Raw genomic sequence first — 27,929 nt, 5'->3', positions numbered from 1 at the left:
ACTCCGATAAAGACATACAACAAACGATACCATGGTGTATAATCCGAAAGCCTACCAAGCAGCAACAGCTCTCACACTATGGTCTTCTGCTATTTCCTGTCATTTACACTGTACAGGGATCAGGATGGTAGCATGAGTGTTCTTTGGAGATCATTTCTCCCGTATGAAATAATAGCAGGCATGTGGCTTCAACATGATCACTGTCCTCACCCTGCTCCCCACCCTGCCTAGCCCCCACTGCTGTTGACCTGGCCTCATGCACTGTGACGGGCTGATGAATAGCGACATGAGAGCTGATTGAAGTGACATGTTTTTTGTCCACCACTGTAGGCAGAATAACAAATGTAAATCTAAAGCAGATTGTGTATTTCTGAGGGTGATCTAAAACATCCTTGGAATATATGATAACGGAACAATCCTGCGATTATAAGATGAATCCATGCTGTATCACAGCAATATCCGGGCAATTCCTGTCCTGTCTGTTTTGGAGTCTAAACCAACCAAATGTGGAGCGCACCAGGTGAGGGGATAAAGATAGAAACGTCCAGGATTATATTTAACTGCCTTGCCATTATTACACTTGCATTCATTGAGTAGTCAGTGCAACCTGAAGCACTCTTGAGGTGCTTGTGCTGTGGAACAGAAATCGCTCAGTGAGCACGACATGGGGCTATGTTTGGCTGTACCCGTTCAACAGCTCAGATCTGTCAGGAACGTAATTGTCCCCTGGATTCCAAGCACAATTGATCTATTATGGGATTATCTGACCTTGTAATTGGGCTTAGTGTTTCACAATCAGGCCATTTATGATTCTGAAGATCAAATGTTCAATATATTAGATTGACTTCTTTGTCGTAGTGGAGAATGAAATGGTCTTTCTGCCTTGCAGGCTTTGCTGAGGTCTTTGAATAAACCAACATCATACTCTCAACCCATCAGGATCCACCAACAGTTTCTGGGATGCGTTGACCTCTGTGCTGTTTTTATTTCTAGGAAGTCAACCTTTTTCAACGTACTGACAAAGAGTCAAGCTGCAGCTGAGAATTTCCCCTTCTGCACCATTGACCCAAATGAAAGCAGAGTGCCCATTCCAGATGAACGCTACGATTTCCTGTGCCAATTCCACAAGCCTGTCAGGTATGGGGTCTCACTGTTCACGTATTATTCACACTTCAGACTTGGGATCTCTGCCAAATATGTATAGGCCACTGCAAGTATACACTACGGCGACGTGAGAAGATACAGAAATGTTGTTGACATTGAGTTGCCAGTCCTTTACCATACATATGATAACTGCAGTTTTTCATGTTTTTTAAAGTTTTTTTTAAAAGTAAGAGGCCATAGCATTTATGTGTCAGTATTTATGTGTCAGTAGCTATCATATGTCATTATGAGCGAGGTTAGACCAGCCTATTGGTTTAATGTGAGAAAGTCATAAATCACAGCACTGAACCAATGTCTCTCTGTCTCCGGGGTTGACGGTAGTGCAAAATAACATGTTCAGCACTGAGCAATGTGAAACGTTTCATTATGACTCTGCTACGACTTTTCCATGAGCAGTATGACACACACACCATCACCCTTTAGTCATAGCTCTTGTGTCTCAAACCATACATTCCAGAGTATTAGGTGCCTGATGATGAAATCAAGGCATGGCACCACTACCTCTGTTGTTGTAGTAGAAGTATAATTGCGAGGTGTAGAACCAGTCTTAGTGTACAGGGTTGGGTTTTATTCTCATTTATCCACATTGAGTGGGAAGGCTCAAGGGATACCACTTACTCTGACAGATAGCTAATACCCAGTAGCCAGAGAGAGGGGAAAAAACATATCATTTTTATGTATGTTGTGTATTTTTCATAGAAATCTACCCTGGTAGTGTTGATCCATATCCAAAAACGTAAGAAAGACTGATTCACAAGCTGTGGGCTTGTCTCTGTATTTTATTATATTAGACTTTAGACATTAGCTGACTTATATAACCCCTGTTTCCTTTCCACTGCCTTAACCCCACTGCCTGTTCTGCAGCAAGGTGCCGGCCTTCCTGAACGTGGTAGACATAGCAGGACTGGTGAAGGGAGCTCACGCTGGCCAGGGTCTGGGCAACGCCTTCCTGTCCCACATCAGTGCCTGCGATGGCATCTTCCACATGACACGTGAGTCCCACTTGTCAAACTATAGCACACTGCATATCACTCTGTAAAATGACCCGCTTTTCATCTGGTTAAAGAGAAGAATTACTGAAAATGTATTTCATTACCTCCCTGTAGTATGTTGTTGACAGAGTTTTTCTATCGAGGCCTATATTGTTCTGTCTGCTGGGTTCCAAGATAAACACAAAATTCAGGGATAGTCCAGGTGAAGCCAGACCCAAAACTCACATTCCTATCCAGAGTTTTTCCCTGAATTGGAATCGGAGGAAAGGGAATGAAAGGAGCCGTGTCTGGTTTGGGAGACTCACTGCACACAATCGGTAGCATGCTCTGAGGTTGGGAAATAAAACTTGACTCAGAGGGATGTCTTTAGTGGCTTCCTGTGACCACAGATTATTGTAACTTGATCCCGAAATGTCACAGTTGATTATGGTTGAGCACAAGAACTGTAAGTAGCCTATATGGCAAAAAATACAGTAAGGTTAAAGGTACAATGCAGCCGTTTTCATCTCAATATCAAATCATTTCTGGGTAACAATTAATTAACTTACTGTGATTGTTTTCAACTAAAATGGTCAAAAAGAAACAAAATAGCAAAGAGCAATTTCTCAAGCAAGAATTTTGCTAGGATTGTAAAATAAAAACTAGCTGTTATTGGCAGAGATGTTTGGAACTCTATTTCTTATTGGTCGATTAACTAATTTACCGCCTGGAGATGTCACCAGAGGGGTATCCTGCGAAGCAAACATTTTCTAAAGCTAACCAGCTTCAGTTAGCATCACATTCCAGCTCAGGATTCATCCAAACTACAGTACGTACTACAATGGTGGATATTGCTTGTCCGCCTGCCTCTAACTCTGGGATGCTTGTAGCTGTGCGTGCATGTCGCTGTTCGAACACCGAACTCTTCATTGAGAAATTGTTGAAACCGTCACCCCATGGGCAAGTCAGTGCCACATTTTCACTTGTGCCAAAATCAAAATGAAGGAAAATGTATCTTGCAAATTCAGCAGGCTGTGGTGTGAAATAGGCTTTTAGAAGTGCCATCTTTATTTTATTACTTATAGTTAATGCCATCTTTGATGTGCTTATCAATACATGAGCTACTTTCATCCCACTCCTATCAATAAAATAATGTTATTAAGTCATACAAAAGTTTTACATTTCAAATGCATTTTGTCATTACTAAATAAAATGTGTTAGAAAATAGTAAAATACCTAACACACAAAAAAACATTTAATTAATCAAATATTGAATCAGCCGTCTTCCTCAAAGGAAGGGGATGATGACGCAATCTTTGCAAGAGGGAGGGAATCTGATTTCATTGGTCCTCAACTCGCGGCTCAGTCATTTCATTTCGGGTAAGGGGAGTTAGCTGTGAGTTAGCTTGCCCCAGAGCAGGTTAGTTCTGAAGGATTCATTGCCATAGAAATTTAGCTGACTAAAAGGTGAGCGCCACTTTCGTATGACTGGTTATTCCGAGTTGAACTCAGAGTTGACCAAAGTTACCTCGCTAACTCCTCAAACCAGGTATGTAGGATACCCCTTAGGCAGGCCAAAACAGACTGAAATGTCAGGCTGTCTTTTCAAACAGCTCTTACACTAAAAGGGCATTATCATCATTTTTACAGTATTATTCTAACCTCATAGTGTGGAAATATACACTGACTATACCAAACATTAGAAACAACCGTTGAGCTTGAAAAACCCGGCAGCGGTGCAGTTCTAGACACAAACCGGTGCGCCTGGCATACCCCGTTCAAAGGCACTTAAATCTTTTGTCTTGCCCATTCACCCTCTGAATAGCACACGTACCCAATCCATGTCTCAATTGTCTCAAGGCTTAAAAATCCTTCTTTAACCGGTCTCCTCCCCGTCCTCTACATTGAATGAAGTGGATTTAACAAGGGACATCAATAAGGGATCATAGCTCACCTGAATTCACCTGGTCAATCGACAGTATGTAATGGAAAGAGGTGTTCTTAATGTTTTGTTTACTCCAGTGTATATAAAACACAGTAAAATCACATTTTTGATTGCACTGGGCCTTTAATATTTTATTTCTGTGTTTTATATGACATATCCTATAAATGATATGAAATCAATGCAATACCAGCCTGCATCACACTAAATATATTGAAACATTGCTGAGTTTTCCCTCATTTTTGTGCAGATAAATGGCTTTTTAGGGTTAGTTGGCGCTGTTCAGTGAAAGCTGAAAGGTCATTCTGTAATACAGGTACAATTCAGCATTGTTGCTTTCGGTTTATCATGCCCACTAACAGCCTTTTGTATTCTCAGTAAATACACAGATGTGAGTGCATTCGCAAAACAACCCCCACAAAATACTTCTCACTTGTCTAGGTCAACGCCTGAAGTTCTTTTGTGCCTTCGACATCGTCTTTGTCTTACATAATTAACGTGTTACACGCTAGAATAATTTAAATTGCTGCTACAAAAATGTGGATGGAGGCTATTTTAAAAATTGCTGAATTTGTTTACTGATTGTATGCAGCTATTGACTTTGCCATTATATGAAAAGAGCTCTGATTAGTGACTAGGCTGTGGCAGGCAGAGAGCAGGCAAATGGACAGGGTTAAAATACAGACCATTTTCTCATATTGTTCCCAGGTCATCTCTGCAAGGGATTACTTGGTGGACAGTATAAGTGTGTCGTTTCAGATCCGAGGCCATTTTCCAATAGCCTTTCAACTGACTTTGTGTGACAGACTGTACGTCGTGAACTACCTCAGGACTCTGATGAATATCTCAAATGTGTAGCTTGTGACCTTTTCATATTTCTTCACAGCCGTGGAACGGATATCCCGCTGCCACTTGCTTTCTTCATGGTTACTATTTGTCCTGTGATTAAGAAGGTATGAAGAAGGCATTCGGTTATATTCTCTGCAAATACACAGAAACGCATCACAATGCAGGCTCCTTTCCGAGCTATTATAACAAACTATTGAAATATAGTACAGTATCAAGTGGAGGCTGCGCCAGTGTACACTAAATGACTTTCATGAAAGGGTGTGTTGTGTATGGAAGGATTTAGTTCCCTTAGACAACTGGTCTGAGAGGAGGTTGTCTGCTTTTGTTGATGCAATTGAGGACCACCCACTGTAACTAAGCTATAGCAAAGATTTACTCACTAGGACAAAGTCATGTTAGGTGAGATTTGCCTACGGAGGATACGTTGTGACCATTACTTTTGTCGACTGTCTCTGGGAAATCCCTGTTCTAGTGAGGTTGTACTGTTTTTAACAGGTATAACATGTACTACATAGACGTTACATCACTAGATGAATGTGTCCCCGGGCACCGAAGACGTTGATGTCGATTAAGGCAGCCCCCCGCACCTCTCTGATTCAGAGGGGTTTGGGTTAAATGCGGAAGACACATTTCAGTTGAAGGCATTCAGTTGTACAACTGACTAGGTATCCCCCTCTCCCTTTCGTATTCTGACTAAAGATACAGGTACAGTATGTTTCCTGTGATACTGTGTTGTCTTCTGTCTGCAGTGGCCTCAGGGAGAAGCAGCCGTGTTAATATTGTCTCTTAACACCGTTTAGAGGCTTCCCAGGGGCTTACATTTAGAGGCTTATATTTCTATCTACCTGAATGACTTTGTTTTGACATTGTACTTATGGATGCATTGAAATGTATTACCAAGATGTTATGATTCGGGTTTTGCGTCAAATGATACGTGCTTACGTACAGCCGCTAGTGAAAGTCTCACCACACCTTCAACGGTCTTCATATTTTGCTGCCTCAGAGATGGAATCCACAGTAGGGGGTAACAGCGCCACTGACCGCCCCACCACCATTGTTATTGTTTTTGTTGCCGAGCTGAGGAGCGTTGCGTAGCAACATATAGGCCCATCCACTGTTTTTGTCAAAGACAGCAATATTCAAACACTTTCTCAGATTTCAAACAAATGTAAGCCAGGACTGAGACTGGACCACTCAGGAACGCTCAACACCTCTTGGAAAGCCATTCGGGTTTGTCTTTGCCATTAAAATGTGTGTAATTGTCCTGCAGAAAAAAACTATTCCAGGGTTGAGTTATCAGAAGACTGAGGCAGGTTTTCCTCTAACTTTTTACCTGGGCTTTGCTCCTTCTATATTTTCTTTGATCTTGACAAACTCCCCAGTCCCTGCCAGTGACAAACATATCCATAACATGATGCTGCCACCACGATACTTGGAAATACAGAGGGTTTCACTCTGTTGATTTGCATTGGATTTTAACCAAACCTTTTGTTTTTAATTTAGGTCAAAAAGTGCATTTCTTTGCTGTGTTGTTTTGCAGTATTACTTAACGGGCTTGTTGCAAACATAATGGATGGTTTGGAATAGATTCTTTAACACTGGCTTCTTTTCACTTTGCCATACAGGCCAGTAATGTGGAGTGAATGCAATGTTGATCCTCTGTATTTTCAAGTATTGTGGTGGCAGCATCATGTTATGAGCATGCTTGTCATCGACAAGGGACTGGGGAGTTTGTCAGGATCAAAATAAAAATGAAAGCCCTAGTAAAATGTTAGAGGAAACCCTGCCTCTGTCTTCTGAATACCTAACCCTGGGATGGAGTTATATTTTTTAGCAGGACAATTACACACATGTGAATGCAAAAGACATACCAGAATGGCTTTCCAAGAGGTGTTGAGAAGTTGGAAAAATCATATTCCAAATTATTCACAACTGTAATGGCTGCCAAAAGCGCTTCTACCAACAAGTAGTACCTCTGGGGTGTGAGGACATGCACGATCAAGACTTCTTCATTTTTTAAATTTGTATTAATTTGGACCCATTTTTATCAATTTTCTTTCACTCTGAAAGTGTGGAGTAGGTTATGCAGATCCCTCGGAAACTCCCCAATTTAAAAAATAAATGTTTATTTAATTTTATGGCAGGAAAATGTGAAAGCTTTGCCAGTGTTGTGTAGGCTTTCACTAGACACTGTATGTGCTTGCTTTTTTTGTTGACACAAAGAATGAAGCAGATCCTCAAACCAAAACCAGCTCTGTTTTGTCTGTGTGTAGAAAACAGTCTTTCTAAATAGGGATGAAATTATGTGGATGCTTTTACTGGGACTTTACGACGATCTGTTTTGACACACCATTGTTGTCCCTCTGTGGACTCCTTAGAGACTAAGCGGTATGTTCCACAAGTTACCCATTAAACATTGCTGGTTTTGTTTTGCAATTACAGTACAGGCTGCAATATTCCAGGCACTTCTTTTATATTGCTTGATTATACGGTTGGGGTGAGCACACTTTTTCTTGTCTGGAACAGTATGTTTGTCTGAAAATTAGAAACGAGGTTTCTCCAAACATCTTACAGAGCAGAGCACTAGCCGAGTGTCAGTGAAGTGCTTTTTAGTGCATGTGCCTGTGCCAAACTGGAGGACTGGTTGACCTGATTCTTATCCAATGAGGTGGAGGTTTGTGAAACCTCAGCCATACTGTACACTAGATCAGCTGTAAAACTGAACCCTTTTACTTTATTCCCAATGACCATTATGGAAACCCTTTGTAAATGTAGGCCTATCTGCTATCGTTTCATTTTCCTTGAATGACACTAGACACTACTTTCCCCTAGACACTACTTTCCCCTAGACACTACTTTCCCCTACTTTCCCCTTTCAATTCGATTATTGCGATAGGTTCCTATTATGATTTGTTCTATAGTCAAAACAACACTCTCTTGTTTATGTGTATTTGTATCATTAACTGGTTGGCATATTGATGAAGTGCGTGATTATGTTCTAAACAGAGCGTTCTCCGACTTTACGTACCTCAGCTGGAGCCTTATGGAAGCCAGACAGTTGTCAAACAGGCTTTTCAGCCTGGCGTTGGAACTTTGAAGTCAAGTCAGACCAAGTTGCTCAATTCTCCCAGTAGTGTGCATGTTATGAACATTTTTCAACCCCTATGGTTTAAAAAAAAAAAAAAAAAAAAAAATGGTATAAACAGTGGATTTGCTTTTAACGTAACCTTCCAAAAACTATTAAGGGGCATTTTGGCATCCTGAAAGCTGATTCTATTGAACGCCTTATAGTTTCCCATATTTCACAAGGGAATGGTTTGAAGGGTATGTGCTCCCAGTGCTTCTACAGTGACTGTAACACCGTTGGATCCTCTTCCTCAGACACGGACACGTTCTAGCTCGACTGTTCTGTGTCCCTCACCAGTAACCATATGCTTCCCCACATGGCCTAATTCACACTGGTTTGATCTCCAACTATTTATTGAAGAAACAGGATGCTCACAGACTAGTCCCTAGTAGCTGCATGAGCAGGCCAAAGGCAGTATCAGAAATCGTATGCTTATGAATCTGTTCGCCATAGCCTGATACTGTACATAGTTGTGAGTCATTCTCATCCATGGGTATTAATTGCTCAATGTGCGTAGCCAAAGAAGTAGCATACAATGTAGTACATTCATCCACAAAGACTGGATGTGGTCAACCAATTGGAAAACATCAGTTTTTCTTGTCTCCCACTCTTCTCACTCTAATGCCTTGAGCACCTGCATACTACTACGTTTAACCAAGATTTTACTTAAACCATCGGAAAAAGACAGAGCAAAGCATTACGATACTATATCTTACATGTGGACATATTGCCAGAGTATTGAATCTTTAACAGTAATATCAAGTATTTCAGGGAGTGCTTGCTGTCTGTAATTTGATAAATAAAAACTTTGAACTTGAACATCTGAACTTAAGAAATTGCCAGTCAACAACCCAGATACTGGTAGTATTTACCTATTGCATTGATGTATCTGCCAAATGATGTCAAAGGGAGTCTGGGGAATGAGACTGAATGCTGGCCTTCCTGTGTGGTGTTGGTGTGGAGGGTGATCATGTGACTCGCAGAGACGTTGTAGACAGGAACCTCTGGTGATGACAACTCGCCCTGTTCCCCACTTCTGACCTTTAGGCACTTCTAGTGTCTGTGTCCCCTGGGTAAAAACATGACTGACAGAATCATCCACTGGTAACATTGTAAAATACTGTTTGTGATGGAAAGGAAATGACTGTGATGAAAGCATAATGTAGCACTCTGTAGCTTCCTAGTAAATCAAATCAAAATGTGTTGGTCACAAAGACATATTTGGCAGATGTTATTGCGGGTGTAGCGAAATGCTTATAGCTAGTCACACTGCATTCACAGAAATTATTGTTCAGTTGGATAGCCACAAAATGCACAAATGGTTGTGTTTGACCTTTGTTTCCGTTACTAGAGAGGCACTTCATGTCTAACTAGTCTAAACTCATGTTTTGTATGTGGGAGCATTTGTCACTGCTTTGTTGAGCAGTTTGATCACGGTGTGATTTGTACTCAGTAGTCATTACAACATACTCCAAACTATTTCCAGTATTCAGAGAAATAGTATCTGAAGTGACCCCAGCCCCATTTCCAAGTATTCCATGTATGGGTATTCAATTATTACAGCATTTCCATAGTTTAATTTAATCGCCAGAGCAAAGAAACGATGGGATAAGTTACTTCCTATTTATGTTCTGTAAGAGCGCAATCATTTTTTTTTTTTAGAAATGCACAGCCTATGTGCTGTTCTGTGTGTGTGTGTGTGCTCCTGCAATTATATCATCTGCTGTCTTACAGAGTGATGTGATTTCCTAGAGACACAGAGCGGATCCACGGCATTTTGCTCTATTTACCGGTGGAAACCATGAATCCTCCTCCAGCGTGTTTGTGGCCTGTGTTGATATATACTGTCTCACCGTTTAAATGAGCATTTGGGATTCTGGCAGAATGAAGAGTTTTTGTCAGCCTCCACTCATCGTGGGTGATTAGACTAAAACGTCTACCCATCTTGACTGGAGATCACAGCAGCTCCAGATAACATGCTTGGTGATTGAAGGTCGAAATATTTTGAATTCTAATGGGGCTTGGTGGATGAATTGCCTGAAATAGACTGTAGAATTTGTCTGCTTCCTCCTCCTGCCCCCCTTCCCTGTCTGCTGTGAAAAGAACCATTGGGAATGGCTGGGCCCGATGATCATAGAATTATTGGACGGTGATTCTAAACCCCTCAAAGAGGAGTTGCTATGGTGATCCCTTTCCAAACTGTAAAATGATTCACCTTTTTGAAAGGCTGGAGGGTCTGAAAGCCGAACACATCATTGTTCAGGTTGCGGTTGGTTAGGAAATTGCTGGTGCCTGTGCAATCAGCATCGCTATGGTAGTTAAGAATCTAAAAAGGTTTGTTCTCTGAATGATGTGGGACAACAGTGATGTGCATATGATGGTTCCTTTCAATCAAGGCGCTCTCGGACCCACTGGCTTAAAAAAAATGACAGAGGAGACTTAAATGAAAAGCGAATGAACACCATTATTGTCTATCAGAGTTAATGAAAACGGTAGCCTCCCCAGTACATTCATTCTTCAACTGCATAAATATCCAACTAGACTGAGAGGTTATCTTCCCAGTCAGATGTCAGCTCTTCACTTTGGCACCTATTTTCAGTGACAAAAATATTGCTGAAAGGATACACATTTGATACATCGGTTTGTTTGGAAGTACTGCAATTGGCTTGAGATTATATTGGAATGGGAGATACCTTGAGGTAGCCGACTGATATTCATAGGATGAAACACTGTCATTTCTTTACAATCAATTCGGAAATATGGTTTCTTGCCGGAAACATGAGGATGTCCTTTTAGATATACAAACATACAATTTCTGATGTCTTTAAACATTTCTTTTTAGATAAAGATGTATTTTCCATTTTTGCAATCCGTTGAGAAACTAAATAACCCAAAACAAGTGAGATGAGTCCTACATGTAAGTCTGCTATCAACATTTTTTTTTCATGATATATATAAAAAGAAATCAACATAAATAATCCTGTCTACATTGCCAGTGTTTTGATACAGGGAAGACGGCTATAATGGGCTTTTCCTGACAAACTCATAAAGTAGTTTTACTGCTTTGAATACCAGGAGAATTGCGGTATTAGATTTGTATAGAACATCTTAAAAGCGGGGCCAGGAATGCAAGCGCTTCAGATCTGCTCTTCCTCCTCTCGCATGTGAAAACATGCACAGGAAGTTAGCAGCCAGTGAGTCAAATAAAATCAATAAACTGTTATTTATCACATGCTTCTTAAACAACTGTGATAGACTAATAGTGAAATGCTTACTTACGGGTCCCTTTCCAACAATGCAGAGTTAACGATAAAGATTAAAAAATATATAGAAATAGTGTCACGAGGAACAAATACATAGTGAATAACTATAAAGACTTTTAAAGTAACGTGGCTATATACAGGAAGTACCAGTACCAAAGGCGATGTGCAGGGGTATGAGGTAATTGAAGTAGCTATATACATGTAGGTAGGGGTAAAGTGATTAGGCAACCGGATAGATAATAGACAGTAGCAGCAGCGTATGTGATACGTGTGAATGAGTGTGTGTGGAGTCAGTATGCATTTGTGCACCTGCTATGTATGTGTGGGCATATGTAGTGTGTGTACAGATGTAGGATAATTTGATCGCTCTTTTGTTGCTGAGAAATGCAAACTTTTAGTGTATTTCAGTTTTAAAATTTCAGACTCGATTTGACCTAATGAAAAATGTCCATTAATTATAATCCACATAATAATTCACATTTCCTGTTGCTGCAGGGTAATTCTCCTGCTGTACTAACTGGCTCAAATTAGTATCCCACATATCCTATGTGTGTGTTGGGATGTCAGTGTACGTATGTGTGAGTTTGTGGGTAGAGTCCAGTGTGTGTGCATAGAGTCAATGCAAGAGAGTTAGCGCAATAAAGGGTCAATGCCGGTAGCTATTTGATTAGCTATATAGCTACCACTGTTGTGTCATCGGCAAACTTAATGATGGTATTGGAGTCGTGCCTGGCCGTGCAGTCATGAGTGAACAGGGAGTACAGGAGGGTTCTAAGCATGCACCCCTGAGGGGCCCCCGTGTTGAGGGTCAGCGTGGCAGATGTGTTCTGGCCTACCCTTACCATCTGGGGGGGTGGCCCGTCAGAAAGTCCAGGATGCAGTTGCAGAGGGAGGTGTTTAGTCCCAGGGTTCTTAGCTTAGTGATGAGCTTTGAGGGTACTATGGTGTTGAACGCTGAGCTCTGGTCAATGAATAACATTCTCACATAGGTGTTCCTTTAGTCCAGGTGGGAAAGGGCAGTGTGGAGTGCAATAGAGATTGCATCATCTGTGGATCTGTTAGGGCGGTATGCAAATTGGAGTCGGTCTAGGGTTTCTGGGATAATGGTGTTGTCAGTCATGACCAGCCTTTCAAAGCACTTCATGGCTACAGACGTGAGTGCTACAGGTCGATAGTCATTTAGGCAGGTTACCTTAGTGTTCTTGGGCACAGGGACTATGAAACATGTTGGTATTACAGACTCAGACAGGGAGAGGTTGAAAATGTCAGTGAAGACACCTTTCAGCTTATGCTTGGAGTACACGTCCTGGTAATCCGTTTGCCTTGCAATCTTGTGAATGTTGACCTGTTTAAAGGTCTTACTCACATCGGCTGCAGAGAGAGTGATCACACTGTCGTCCGGAACAGCTGATGCTCTCATACATGTTTCAGTGTTACTTGCATAGAAGTAATTTAGCTCGTCTGGTAGGCTCATGTCACTGGGCAGCTCTCGGCTGTGCTTCCCTTTGTAGTCTGTAATAGTTTGCAAGCCCTGCCACATCCGACGAGCATCAGAGCCGGTGTAGTACGATTCGATCTTAGTCCTGTATTGACGCTTTGCCTGTTTGATGAGGAGGATAGAATTATAGTAAGATTTGCCTAATGGAGAGCGAGGGAGAGCTTTGTATGTGTTGCGTCTGGGGTAAAGGTGGTCTAGAGTTCTTTTCCCCTCTGGTTTCACATTTAACATGCTGGTGGAAATTTGGTAAAACAGATTTAAGATTCCCTGCATTAAAGTCCCCGGCCACTAGGAGCGCCGCCTCTGGATAAACATTTTCCTGTTTTCCTGTGGGGGTATACAGCTCATTGAGGGTGGTCTTAGTGCCAGCATCGGTCTGTAGTGGTATGTATTCAGCTACGATAAATTCAGATGAAAACTCTCTCGGTAGATAGTGTGGTCTACATCGTATCATGAGATACTCTACCTCAGGTGAGCAAAACCTTGAGATTTCCGTAGATATCGTGCACCAGCTGTTGTTTACAAATAAACTTAGTCCGCCACCCCTTGTCTTACCAGAGGCTGCTGTTCTATCCTGCCGATACAGTGCAGAAACCACAAGCTGTATGTTATTCATGTCGTCGTTCAGCCACGACTAGGTGAAACAGAAGATATTAGTTTTTAATGTCCCGTTGGCAGTTTAGTCTTGCTTTTAGGTCATCGATTTTATTTTCCAATGACTGGATGTTTGTCAATAGAGCGGATGGCAGTGGGGTTTTACTCGCTCGCCTACGATTTCACAGAAGGCAGCCCGACCTCCACCCCCTTTTTCTCTGTCTCTTCACGCAAATGACGTGGATTTGGGCCTGTTCCCGGGAATGCAGTATATCCTTCACGTCCGTCTCGTTAAAGGAAAAGCATCTACCAGTTCGTGGTGAGTAATCGCTGTTCTGATGTCCAGAAGTTATTTTCGGTTATAAGAGATGGTAGCAGCATCATTATGTACAAAATAAGGGACTGATATAAAAACTAGTTACAAACAACGCAATTTTTTAATACAAAAATAACACATTTGGTTAGGAGCACGTAAAACATCAGCCATACAATTTTATGGACCTTCCTCTGACACTGCCTGGTGTACAGGTCCTGGATGGCAGGAGCTCGGCCCCAGCGATGACTGTAATTTGACTGAATTATGTTGACCACATAGCCTCTCCAGGTAGCAACATGATGAATACATTTTTTATTTAACATTTATTTAGCTATGCAAGTCGACGCTGAGCCAATCCCTATGGGACTCCCGATCATGGTTGTGAAACAGCCAGGGATCGAACCCTGGTCTGTAGTGATGCCTCTAGCACTGCGATGCAGTGCCTTAGACCGCTGCGCCACTCCGGAGGCCTAGAGGAGTCAGTTTGATCAGTATTTACTTGTGACATGTTTCTCCTGTCTCTCCTTGTCTTTGTACTTGACAGAAAAGTAATGACATCAGTCCCTTAAACTAGCTGCATGTTTTCAAGTGTTTCACCTCTACAAACTGAAAATATACGGCCTCTTGAAACAGTTGTCACCCTGGTTCATTGAATGCTCACATGTCAGCAACCCAGAGGAGTAACAAGCTGTAAAACCAAAAACAATCAATGAGCCCATTATTGTGCCAAATGATTTGAACTAGAGACGTAACAGACCTTGTTCAATACCTATTTGTAATTTCTTATGTCTGTGAATTGTATTATTTTCACTATGGGAATGGAATTCTACATCGCAGATGCTGTAAAAGGCAAAGTCAATCTATTGAGACATGCTAACAAAAGAGAAGGCAGTGTATGTTAGAGAGATAGGCACTGTTGCTCTGTTTCCCTAGTCCCTAGCTCCCACTGGTGCTCCCACTGGTGCTGCTACTGGCGCTCTCACTGGTGCTCTAACGTAAGAGTCCTATCCCATGACTTTGCTGAGGCAAGGCTTCCCCAGACTCCACTCCTTACGGCCATTCTCTGGTCAGAGCATTGTTGTGCCGCTCGGGCCCTTAAAAGATAAAGCCCTTTATTCTGTCAATAAAGGAACACCTGCTAATGGTCTCTTCAAAACATACAGTATTTGAAACAAAGCAGTAAAATGTTAATTGGAAGATAGACTTGACTCCTGAAACCAGGCTCTCTTCCCCCCACCCTCCCTCTTTTTTTTTTTTTTTACTGTCTTCCTTGTGGCTTTGTGTGGCGCCGCAGTCTCATAAGTGCCGTCTTCACAGAGGCCTACCCAGACCCAGTCGTTAAAGGCCTAATTGTGGAGATTTACCTCCTCCGGATTTTTTTTCTTCTTCCTTCCCTCTTTCTCCTCATGCATAGATAGTAGCCCAGTTACTAAGGCCTGAATGGGCCTGGTGTGATGTAAATGTGAAATTAGAGGAAATGAAAGTAAATGACTTTGGAACGTAGTGTTCAGTAAAGGCTGTTGGTAGATCACTGAAGGGGTAGGGGATCATCTGCTCCTCAACCTAGACGGTACAGCTTCTTCCTCACAATCCACTTGTGAATTCCGTGTGTGTAATAGTGAGTTATTCGTTTGTTGGGAGGGCTGTTATTTAGAAGATTAACCTTGTCAACATATGACTGTTATTGTTATGTCCAGCCTTTCCAACAAATATATATATTCGAGATACAGCCCATAGAACAATTATCCCTCACACACATTCTTGTTTTGATCTATTCCAAAAAAGAATGACAATCCTTTGTCAGTATATACATTGATGCCTCTCACAGATGATTCACATTGCGTTATTTTCACTTTAAGTTCATGAAGGGACCGTGCACACAATAGCACATTTTCATTCCAATCAGTGTAGAACTGGGAGCTGGCAAATTGGAGCAGCAAAACAATAATTCCACTGATTGGCCTCTTTCTGTGTGGCGTAAGTGAACTGTTTATACTGTGGAGTACCTCTGGAAGAGGAGAGGAACCAAAACAGCCTGATTAGGCAAAGTGTAATTGGATAAGTTCATTTTACCATGAGTATGACAACGACACGCATGATCATGATAGCTTGCACCAAGGTGTAGAGCTTCTGTTGACTCGAATGAGACTGGCAAATTTGATTTCATGTTAATCTGTCATTTTGTTGTTGATCTCATCACGCTATCAGAGTTCAAAATGATTGAATGGTGACGTAAGCAGTTGCATTTACATAGATTGATTACTTGTTTGTGTAATGTCAGAAGAAGAAGAAGCCAGTGGAACATGCACTTAAAGAATGTATATATGTACTACCATTCAAAAGTTTGGGGTCACTTAGAAATGTCCTTGTTTTTTAAAAGAAAGCACATTTTTTGTCCATTAAAATAACATAAAATTGATCAGAAATACAGTGTAGACATTGTTAATGTTGTAAATGACTATTGTAGCTGGAAACGGCAGATTTTTGTATGGAATATCTACATAGGTGTACAGAGGGCCATTATCAGCAACCATCACTCCTGTGTTCCAATGGCACGTGTTGGCTAATTGATCATTAGAAAACGCTTTTGCAATTATGTTAGCACAGCTAAAATTAGTTGTTCTGATTTAAAGAAGCAATACAACTGGTCTTCTTTAGGCTAGTTGAGTATCTGGAGCATCAGCATTTGTGAGTTCAATTACAGGCATAAAATGCCCAGAAACAAAAAAACTTTCTTCTGAAACTAGTCAGTCTATTCTTGTTCTGAGAAATGAAGGCTATTCCATGTGAGAAATTGCCAAGAAACTGAAGATCTTGTACAACGCTATGTACTACTCCCTTCACAGAACAATGCAAACTGACTCTAACCAGAATAGAAAGAGGAGTGGGAGGCCCCAGTGCACCGCTGAGAAAGGGGACAAGTATCTAGTTTGAGAAACAGACGTCTCACAAGTCCTCAAATGGTAGCTTCATTAAATAGTACCCGGAAAACACCAGTCTCAACGTCAACAGTGAAGAGGCGACTCCAGGATGCTGGCCTTCTAGACAGAGTTTCTCTAGTGTCTGTGTTGTTTTGCCCACTTTAATCTTTTATTTCTATTGGCCAGTCTGAGATGTGGCTTTTTCTTTGCAACTCTGCCTAGAAGGCCAGCATCCCGGAGTCGCTTCTTCACTGTTGATGTTGAGACTGGTGTTTTGCGGGTACTATTGAATGAAGCTGCCAGTTGAGGACTTGTGAAGCGTCTGTTTCTCATACTATACACTCTAATGTACTTGTCCTCTTGCTCAGTTGTGCACCAGGGCCTCCCACTCCTCTTTCTATTCTGGTTAGTGTCAGTTTGCTCTGTTCTGGAAAGGGAGTAGTACACAGCGTTGTACAAGATCTTCAGTTTCTTGGCAATTTCTTGCATGGAATAGCCTTCATTTCTCAGAACAAGAATAGACTGACGAGTTTCAAAAGAAAGTTATTTGTTTCTGGGCATTTCGAGCCTGTAATCAAACCCACAAATGCTGATGCTCCAGATACTCAACTAGTCTAAAGAAGGCCAGTTGTATTGCTTCTTTAATCAGGACAACAGTTTTCAGCTGTGCTAACATAATTGCAAAATGGTTTTCTAATGATCAATTAGCCTTTTAAAATGGTAAACTTGGATTAGCTAACACAACGTGCCATTGGAACACAGGAGTGATGGTTGCTGATAATGGGCATCTGTACTCTTATGTAGATATTCCATAAAAAACATGTCTTTTCCAGCTATAGTAGTCATTTACAAAATTCACAATGTCTACACTGTATTTCTGATCAATTTGATGTTATTTTAATGGACAAAAGACATACTTTTCTTTCAAAAGCAAGGACATTTCTAAGTGAACCCAAATTCTTTGAACGGTAGTGTATATCTGACAGTATACCACGGGTATGACCAAAAAATACTTTTTACTTTTGTAATTACTTTGGTAGCCAGTTTATAATAGCAATAAGGCACCTCTGGGGTTTGTGTTATATGGTCAATACACAGTACCACTGCTAACGGCTGTATCCAGGCACTCCGTGTTGCATCGTGCGTAAGAACAGCCCTTAGCCGTGATATATTGGCCACCCTTGGGCCTTATTGCTGAAATAGAACACAGCACATAACTCAATTAGTTAAACAGGGGAGAGGAAGTCTCAGGAAACTGCAGTGTTGTTGTAATACCTGTTAAAACACCCATCCATGCCATGAATCATCAACCTTTCCAACATGAATCAGGGTTGAAACTTGTTCTAAATCAGAAGTATGACAGCCATGATAAGTGGCATGAATCAATCAAATGATGTACTTTCCTCACTGGGCCTCAACTGTCAACACTCCTCTCCACTGAGGTGTCAACACTTCAAGCGGGAGTGCTGTTCGAATATAAAGTAACTCTTCGCCAAAACACGCAGATGTCAAACATATCATGCATCATCCATTAACACAGCAATGCTTTAACCTGAGCTTCAATGTCCTGACAGACACTACACAGCAGGGTTGTGCTCAATTCAGAATTTTGGAATTGACTCCCATTCAACTCACGATTTAAAACTGAAATTGAATTGGCCAAACCCCACAGGATTTTGAATTTGAATTTGAGTGACAGGAAGTAGAATTTAATTCAGTGCAATTCAAATAAATTCCACTCAGTCATAGAACATGAGTTTCATTGAATCTGACAGGTCACTAGATAACAAATAGTTAATCACTTTTCTCTGGAAACAATGTTCATTTCCTGTACTCTTTTTAACGTTAGTGCTTAGAATAAGCAAATTTATGGCAACAAATCATTTCACTTGTTTGGCTTTTTTTCTAAAGCTTTAGGGCCAACTTGAGGATTAAAGTAGTGGATCCTGGGAAATGTAGTATTTCCTCCATATGGTTTGTTGTTGTGATTAATTGAAAATAATGACTTTGAATATTCGCATATAGGTTTTGTTTTCATTAATCATTCATTTTAAGATTTTGTCCTAAAAATCTATTGTTGCTTCTAGTTCTGACCATGCAGTAATATCTAACAAGTAATCTAACAATTTCGCAACAACTACCTTAAACATACAAGTGTAAAGGAATGAATAAGAATATGTACATATAAATATATGGATGAGCGATGCATGTATATAATGACATGTTTTATGTACAATATGTATATTGTTATAGATTACACCTAATACAGAATAGGAGAGGCATTTGATTTTGATTTAATTTCACTAAATGAAATTCTATTTCCTTTTAATTCAAATTCAAATTGCAATTCTGTATCCTGTTTGCGACAAATTTAATTAAACGTCTAGAATTTAATTGGAATTTCCGAGGCTCTCTCAATTCAATTTTGAAGTTAGCGCAACCCTGCTACACAGGTGGATGATAAAGCTTCATTTATCGTGAAAATGTAAGGTTTAAGTGCAACTGAAGATCAGTGTTTTACGAAAACAGTTTAAATGATTTTCAAAAAACTCATTGCTAATGCTTGTCAGGTAGAAGAAGATGTGTAAGGGTATGCTGCTCATGAGCTTCACCATACACAGAAACAACATCTTTGTGTTTAGTTACATGGTGTTTTACTCGTGGCTTTATAGAAGTAAAAGTTTCAGAAAACAAGTTAAAATATCAGCCGGATGTCCGAGAAGCCATAAATGATTCTTGTCACCTGCCAGTTGGGTGAATGGTAACGATCACTGTGCTGACACTAGTTAATGGCATAGTAGATAGTGGGCCAGAGAGATGGCCATGACTGGTGTTAAAGGATGTCAGTCCCCGTCTGACAGATGCCTCCCACTACCCTTCCATTCCTGCCCCGTGGCCGGAACCCTGAGCCCTTCTCCAGAATCAGGAGGAGGACATCATCAGTGGCTGGCTAAATTGTGTGGTTAAGTGCTTCATTATCTAATCACCATCAAGACCATTGCAACTAGGCCATTGATTAGCAGAGGGAAGGCCCTGTTTTTATGTATTTATATTTACAGTAACATTTTCCGTATGAATACATTTTTATTTCCAGGAGGCAATTTTTAACTGTTTGTGTTTTTAAGAGGCTGTGCCAGACAGCCTCTTAGAAATGAACTAGCTACACACCATACAGATGTACATTCTGGCACAGGCACAGGTACAGAAAGTTGTCTTGTTTCTCAGCACAATAAAAACAGAAACGCCTTTGGCTAAACTCACACATTGGGGTACTAAAGTTGGCAAAGAGTTAAAGTTTTCCATGTAAGTAAAAGGGGGAGCCCACAACTGTTAGAGGAATTTACCATGACACTGCAAGTTAAAGATTCATAGTGGTGCTTACAAAACGTGTGCTTGCGTACGGTATGTATTTTGTAGAATAGTCAAATGTATTGTGATTTGGCTATTACATTTACCATGGTTTTCTCCCACTGTGCTTTTTGAAGTGGATGTATTTATTCGTCCAATTTTCCCCTGAGAATGTAATCATTGTTGGTGATCTCAGTACTCATAGTACAACTTGTGACCTGAGGAACAGTCGATGCCATTGATCCTGATGATGCTGTGTGTGTGTGTGTGTGTGTGTGTGTGTGTGTGTGTGTGTGTGCGTGTGCGTGTGCGTGTGTGTGTGTGTGTGTGTGTGTTCGTGTGTGTGTGTGTGTATGTGTGTGTGTGTGTGTGTGTGTGTGTGTGTGTGTGTGTGTGTGTGTGTTCGTGTGCGTGTGCGTGTGTGTGTGTGTGTGCGCATGTATCAGTGGAGGCTGCTGAGGGAAGAACGGCTCATAATAATGTCCGGAACGGAGCAAATGGAATGGCATCAAACACATGGAAACCATATGTTTGATGCATTAGATAACATTCCACCCATTCCGCTGCAGTCATTACCACGAGCCAGTCCTCCCCAATTAAGGTGCCACCAACCTCCTGTGGTGTGTGCTTGTGTGTATTTCTGTAGCTACAGCGAAGGTTCAAGTACTTGTGCATGTGGTAGTGTGTTATAGTGATGTGATCCTCTTGCTGTATTGTAGGTGCGTTTGAGGATGAGGACATTGTCCATGTGGAGGGGAACGTGGACCCAGTGAGGGACATTGAGATCATCCATGAGGAGCTGAGGCTGAAGGATGAGGAGATGATCGGGCCCATTATGGAGAAGCTGGAGAAGGTGGCCGTGAGGGGAAGCGACAAGAAACTCAAACCTGAATACGTGAGTCAATGTCTCAGCATGTCCAATGCAGCTCCCACACAGCACCTGAGCACAAATAATAACCCTGCGTTCCACACACAGTGTCAATGAGGATTATTTTTTTCTTTCTACCCCCCCCCCCCATAGGGTCTCCTTCCTCTCTTTGCGCCATTCTCTCTCTTTTTCTGAGATTGAAAGTGATCGGGGGTCAGGGGTTTTCTGCTGTTGAAATCATGAATAGAGAGTTAGGTATTCAGCTGCTAACCCTGGGTCACAGTGCTGGGCTAATGAAAGTGTTTTCACAAGCCTCTTTTCATCTGAAGTAATACTCAAATCACTGCACAGCTCTCGCTAGCTCGCTCTCGCACCCACAGCAGTTTCTGGAAATTGGGTGAGGCCATACAATGGGTGACCCACAATCCCACATCCCAGATATGAATACAATAAATGTGCTTTGACAGAACATTCTTCGGTTCTCCGCAGTGAGACACAGAATAGACTGTGTAAGATTAGAGGGCGTCGAAATACACTGTATATCATGTCGAAATGCATGCGGGGCCCAAACCTAAGTAATAATATTGATGTATATAACGAAGCTTTGCCGTATTCACTGCGGTAGTTCTGCTTCTGTCGTGATTGTATGATGTGCTCTGTGCAGGGCAGAGGGAGTGTGACCCAATGCAGAATGGGCGAGTAAGCGAGGTAATCTGGCCTTTCAGAGGGAGCGACGTGCTCAATTTCAGAACCCCTGCACATGGAGCCTCTGACCGCTCATTACACTAACGAGCGGGGCCATTTCACCTGCTGCAGGGGCCCCGGCCGGTCGGTCCCCCTCAGAGTAATCCCCCTTAGCAGCCCGGCAGACGGGCAGCCATTCAGGCCAGGCAGGTGGCCGCTGACGCACATAATTGCTGACAATTTTAGGCAATGAATAAAAATAATTTACATTACTTGTCAAAGGTTGTGTATGCCTTGCCAAGTGAAATCTATAGACGGCTCCTTTAGAGGTGAGAGAATGGTCCTTATCAAAGGCTGCATTTCTTACAGGCTGAATTTGGTATTTGACACGTTCAGCTGAGTTTTATTTTGTTTTACTGAGAGCATCCTTCATCCTTCTGTTTACGTCCAGGTTTAGGGTAGGCAGTACCTCTGCCACCGTGTACCATGATTCTCCTTAATGTAAATAAATAAATGGTTTAGCAGCACGTCCTTTTATAGTGCCTTGAGTACCATAAAATAACCAGGTAAATACCATGTATTTGAATTTAAACAGTAATAATTAGCACTTACTGAGTAATTAACGAGAACGTAGAATGAAGCACTGATTTCTGTAGCTGCAGCTTGTTTTCCCAGAGCTCCTCACTTAGTCCTCTCTCTTTCGAAAATACGCCTGAATACTGAATTAACACGCATTTAAGTACAGATATTTACATTTCTGTAGTGTGACATATTATACACATTTCTATACAAATAATGATGTTACTCAATATTCTATAGCTACCTACATGTGTTGGGTATTGATAGGACTGAGACAAACATGGGGTGTTTTATAACTGAAGCTGATTATTCCTGTTATAAAATAGACATGATATCTACACTTGTTCAAAAGTGATTGAAACCATGCCATCTGCCTTTTTCTGAGAATACTCGGCCAATTGAACCATGCATGTATTTATTCAGCATGAATTCAACTGGCTGATTGTGGGTTCACAAGCAAATATGTCTTTGCATATTGTGAAAAACTGTATAGGCCTAATGTTGCAACATAATTTGCTATTCGAACTCCTATTAAAAGACTGTTGTTATGATCACTTCAATCCATTTTGAGATCATAATGTACATTGAACAAGGACAATGTTTCATCCCAGAATTCCCTGTCCGTAACAAACAATAATATTCAGCAGCTAGGACCCCCAGCAGTGTTTCCTGGTGGCAGGCGTATGTGTTTGACCCCTGTGGGACCCATATGCCTTTTATTAACACCTGCCTGTTAGAGGAGCGCTGCACGGAGGCCCAGAGCTGATGAGGGAAACCTGGAGCGGGTTCAGCCTGTGTCACTGGCCGTTTGCTGTTTCCATTTCACACATGATTAATCTCTCTGTGAAGACTTGGGCTGACGCGGGCGGACTGTGCGGCGCTCTTCCTGCTCTCTCTCCTGCTGGCCCGCACTCTGGCTGCCTGACTAAAAGGCCTTTAGAATTCCTGCGGAGAGAGAGATGTGCAGAGAGGGAATGCAGCTGCCTGGGGGTCAGTGTGTGGAGCTTTTTCTGCCATTGTGTAATTGAGGCTCTGGCAGGCTCTTTTCCTCTGTTCTTTAAAGGGTTGTGTGATTGTGAAGTGCTGCGAGGGTTTGGGGAGGAAAGAGGAGGTAGGGGGAGTGTTGCAGGGGGTGGAGGAGTTTTTATATGAAGGGGGAGGTTAAGTTGAAAGGAACAAAAAGAATGTGTTCCGCTAATTTCTGTGGGGGTCGGATCAACAATAATAGGCTCAATTTCTTTATTACAAATTTTTATAACTGCCTCCCTCCCATGTTCCCACCCATTCCCGCTCCCATATCCTGTCATGGCCCAGTCTTGCCTGTGGGTTCTCAACCCACAACTGCTTCAGTAATGAATATGGCAAACATTGCTGGAAAAGCCTAATATTTTCTCCAGGAGGAACAGTGTGTAATTAGTACCTGACTAGTGCATATTCAATGACTGCTCACTGCAGAGAGCCTGAGGGATTTAAAATAACACACACATTACTAACCAACTAGCCTTACCTTTTCTCTCTTTCTTCCCCTTTCTTTCTCTCTTCATACTTTTATTATTGGATGGTCCTTATTGAATATGGCGTGTGCCAAACAGGTGAACTTAGTGCGACTCACTAGAGGGCATTTTATTCTGTTTTAAGAGAGCGGAGGGGGGGCCTTGTGCGTGCCATCCCTGTCAAATCCCGGCCTCTCCTGTTTCAATACGAGCAGGCATTGTTCATTTGGTCATCAGGATGCCGTGCATTTAGGAAATAATTACCCTGTACCCTGCTGGGTTTGTATTCTTTTTCATCTCCTTTAATGGCTTCTTGTTCATTCTTTTTTAATCCCGAACAGGACGTAATGCTCAAAATCAAGAACTGGGTCGCGGATGAAAAGAAACATGTCCGCTACTGTCGCGATTGGACTGAGAAGGAGGTAAGACTTTGATGTCACACTCAAATGTATTACTGCCATTTATCAGCTTTATCTTTTCATCTGGCCTGAAAGTCAGACTCCTGCTTTTGAGACAAATGGGTCTGATATGCAAATCACAATTGAATGCGCATGCTGTCTTTTTGGGAGGTATTTCTATATGACTTTTTTGTTAACAAACTAATGACATCAGTCCGGCCTGATATTGATCTAAACGCTTTATAGAGGCTCCCTGCAGAGTCCAGACAAGGTCCTAATTTGATTTGGCTTCACTTTTTATTCTGCATCCTCCTCAAAGACTGCTTTGGAAAGTTTGGATCCTCAGTTCTTGTCCCTCTCTCTCTCTCTCTCTCTCTCTCTCTCTCTCTCTCTCTCTCTCTCTCTCTCTCTCTCTCTCTCTCTCTCTCTCTCTCTCCTCTCTCTCTCTCTCTCTCTCTCTCCTCTCTCTCTCTCTCTCTCTCACACACACAGATCGAAGTGTTGAACAAATACTTGTTTTTGACATCCAAGCCAATGATTTACCTCATTAACCTCTCAGAGAAAGACTACATCAGAAGAAAGAACAAATGGTAAGTCAGTGCTCAGAAATAGGGAGGAACCCCACTGACTTTACAGCATGGACAACCACGGACCTTCCCTTTTACAAAATGTGTATTTTCTTATTAATTGTCGACTCCCTTACACCTCACCCATCCATAACCATGAATGAATGATTCCTGTTTTCAGTTTATGTTATATCAGCTCAAACTGCGAGACATTGAACCAATGTTTTCCAAAGAACTTCCATGGTCAATTCCCAATGTTCAATAACGGTTTTAAAGCGTGTCCCCCTTCTAACCAGTAACTGCAGATAGTTATGAGTGATGTTTCGATACCGTAGGCTTACAGTGCTCAGAGTAAAGTCCTATTGGGAAGCTTCTTTATTCTCCCCATGCTAAAGTGATCCCTCAGACACTGTGGAGTTGGTTTGTCTACTACTACCGTACCCACGCTGCTCTACTGACTCCAGACCAATAAGATAGTCTTTCTGTGACAGGACGTGCCTGGGGGTGGCACTCAGCCTGCTCTGACACTCCAGTCACAGTCAACCCTGCAAAACCAAAGCAGCCCCCAAAACTCTGCACTTCATTAAGTATTAAGACCATCTGGCTTCCATTTTCCATGAAAAATGGCACATTTCCATACGATATCAAAGGGGGAAAGGCTTTAAATGACAACAAAAATTAACATTCAGTGACTCAAGGCCAAAATAGGAATGAATGTCGTATGGAGAGGGCCAATAAATCACAAGGATGGTTCTCTTTAAATATTATGATGTCTACAATTGTTTTCCCCCAAAATGCTTGGTTTTGTCTGAAGAGTTCACTGTTTACATGTGTTGTTTGCTCTTCTTCGAAAATATGAATACTTTGTCTTCCTGGGTTGACTCGCCATCTCCAAATACATATTTTGCATGGAATTACAAGTGAGATCAGAATGACATCTGCAACTTAGATGTTAACAGTGACTCACAAACATGTGCTTTCGACTACTGTGTTTCCTAGTAAACAGGTCAGAGGGGTTCTTGGTGTAATCAGCGGTTCTATTTGACTTGTCATCTCAAGCCCTGCCTGACTTATCTCTGTCTCATAAACTCTGCAGGTGAACTCCGACTAAATGAGATTGTGTCAGAATGTTTCCAAATCTATCTGTTTAGCTCTGGTCTGGTAAACAGTGTTCTCCATGTCCCATTCATGCAGTACCTGATATATGGGCCCTATGGTTTTGCCATGGCCTGTTGCAGAGTGCTAGTGTGGCCATAGGGGTGATGAGAGCGGGCTTTTTCACTTGAGCACCTTGAGGAGAGTGGAGCTAACCTGGCCACAGGGAGAGCAGACTGGGAGATGGCCATTACAGGTGAAAGGGATACTTGTCTTATCTACGCAACAGTCACATACTGTCCATAACCACTCACCTGTGGATGGGTATCGCACTTTTTCAATTGCCCTCTAGGTTTCGGTGTCAAACAGTTTGTTCCTGCTTTTGTTTGTCTCTGCTTCGCTTGGCAGACTTGTTAGATTCGGAGGGAAGTTGTTCAACTGATGACTGTCTGTTCAAAAATGTTCCTGACATGACAGTCTTGTCTGTCTGTCTGTCTGTCTGTCTGTCTGACAGCGGGAGGAGGGAACGCTGCAACAGAAACACATAAATCTGATGAATCATGACGTTGCGGAGCGTCAGTCATGGGCAGGATTTTGTTTTTTCTTATGTTACCTCTGTGTGGTTCTGTTTTTTTACTGTGAGAAATGCAATAAATCTCGGGGCGTTTTCAAATGGGCAAACAGTAGTGCTGTTGTGTCCAGAGGGCTCAGCGTGGAACAATGCAGACATCAAAGTGTTTCTGATTGACAAGTGATGGGCCACTTCCCTTGTCCAGAGTGGAGCCCACACCTGTACGGAGATGATTACAGGTAGATTTAGCTGCCCCTAAATGTACACTAAATGCTGCTCTCAGCCCTAATAGCAGGCAGTCTGCTGTGGCGACGCCAGACTGCCATTTGGCTGTCGCCATGCTCTCGTGTTTTCCCCCAGAACAGTTGAGATGATGATACGGTTAAAGACTATTCAAAGCAAACAGCAAGACAAATTGTAATCTCAGCTTTTAATGTGAGTAGAGAATAAAGAGGAGCACCATAGAAGGTAAACAGGCCAGTCTTGTCTTTTTTTGGTTTGGGACACTCGGGTGGCCATTTTCCAGGCCCACGGCACTGTGTTCATTTACATAGTACAGTGTTTGCAATGTCTGTTAATCACATATTCACTTTCAGGCAGACTTTTCAGTTGTTATTGTTGATGGTGTGTTCTCATATTTTTGTCACAAGCATACGTTTTGGCTACACACTTTCCTTTTCAATAATTTCCTGTTTGATCACCATGTTCAGATAGCATTGCAAATGGAAAGGCCTTTTGTTGAGTGACAGATAGGCACGTGCACAGATAGGGCTCAACCAGTGCTCGAGCACCTGCCCTTTTGCCCTCCTATGAGAAAGTGCTTTCGCAGCTAAGTGGAATTATTTTATTTTGAATTTTATATTTAAAAATAAAATGTATGTAACGAATTGCAAATCAAACTAGCTCATAAATCCTCCCCCGCGCTCCCGCATCAAGCGTGCACTCGCCTGACTTTTGCATTGTGCTTGTGCTTGCTACGGGCGCCGGGTGGATAGTTTGAATAGGCCTACTGGTAGGCTACTTTTTGAGTTGGACCTGTTATGTGTGTCTCTCACTGTTATGGACAGAGAAGGGGCGAATTCAAGTGTTTGGTGGTAATAAGCAAATGTCATCAGCAGAACAAACTGACATTAAGTAAAATGGTTTGTTTTGACAGCATCGCAAACTAGCTAGCTAACTAGGAGATTTACATCATCATCCGCTATGGTCAGCTGGTAGACACTTTTCTGATGTCACTCATCTCATCTCTAGTTAGTAGCCTACTAGGAGTCATTGGCTCTAGCTTGCTTACAATGAGTGACGAATGTGATATTGCAGAAAATAAATAGGCCATAATACAAATGTTCTGATACAGAGACCATTTGCATTTTATGAATATCGAGTAATGAATTAGGAAAGTAAGTGTTTTGGACCTGCCCCCCGAAAGGTCTGTGCACGGCCCTGACAGATATAGGCCTACTATTATGATGGTGTGTCTTTACATCAGCGAAATACTTCCATGTTATATAACGTAGGGAAAGAATTCTGCCAGAGGAAAATGCGTCCATTTGCTAGACCATCATATCCCTGTTTGGAGTGCAGTGTTGTAACCACTACATACCAAGCTGACCTCATTTCAACAAGAGTAAACTGTATTAGCGTTAGCAAGCAGCCATCATTAATGGTGGGATCAGAGAGGGAAC

At 41.8% G+C, this 27,929-nt stretch overlaps 1 protein-coding gene across 2 annotated transcripts in view; it reads left to right on the top strand.

Moving 5' to 3' along the window:
* The window catches only part of LOC112236732 (obg-like ATPase 1), a 42,799-nt gene that overhangs the window by 762 nt on the left and 14,108 nt on the right, over positions 1–27,929 (top strand). For both annotated transcript variants that reach the window (XM_024405344.2, XM_024405337.2), the window contains exons 3-7: positions 994–1,137; positions 2,029–2,156; positions 20,713–20,888; positions 23,959–24,039; positions 24,508–24,605. In XM_024405344.2, coding sequence (XP_024261112.2) covers positions 994–1,137; positions 2,029–2,156; positions 20,713–20,888; positions 23,959–24,039; positions 24,508–24,605 — 627 coding nt within the window. The remainder of the gene's footprint in view (positions 1–993; positions 1,138–2,028; positions 2,157–20,712; positions 20,889–23,958; positions 24,040–24,507; positions 24,606–27,929) is intronic.

Source organism: Oncorhynchus tshawytscha, linkage group LG03 (assembly GCF_018296145.1).
Source record: "Oncorhynchus tshawytscha isolate Ot180627B linkage group LG03, Otsh_v2.0, whole genome shotgun sequence".
NCBI lineage: Eukaryota > Metazoa > Chordata > Actinopteri > Salmoniformes > Salmonidae > Oncorhynchus > Oncorhynchus tshawytscha.
The sequence above is the reverse complement of the archived record's forward strand: the minus strand, read 5'-3'. Positions and strand labels throughout refer to the sequence as shown.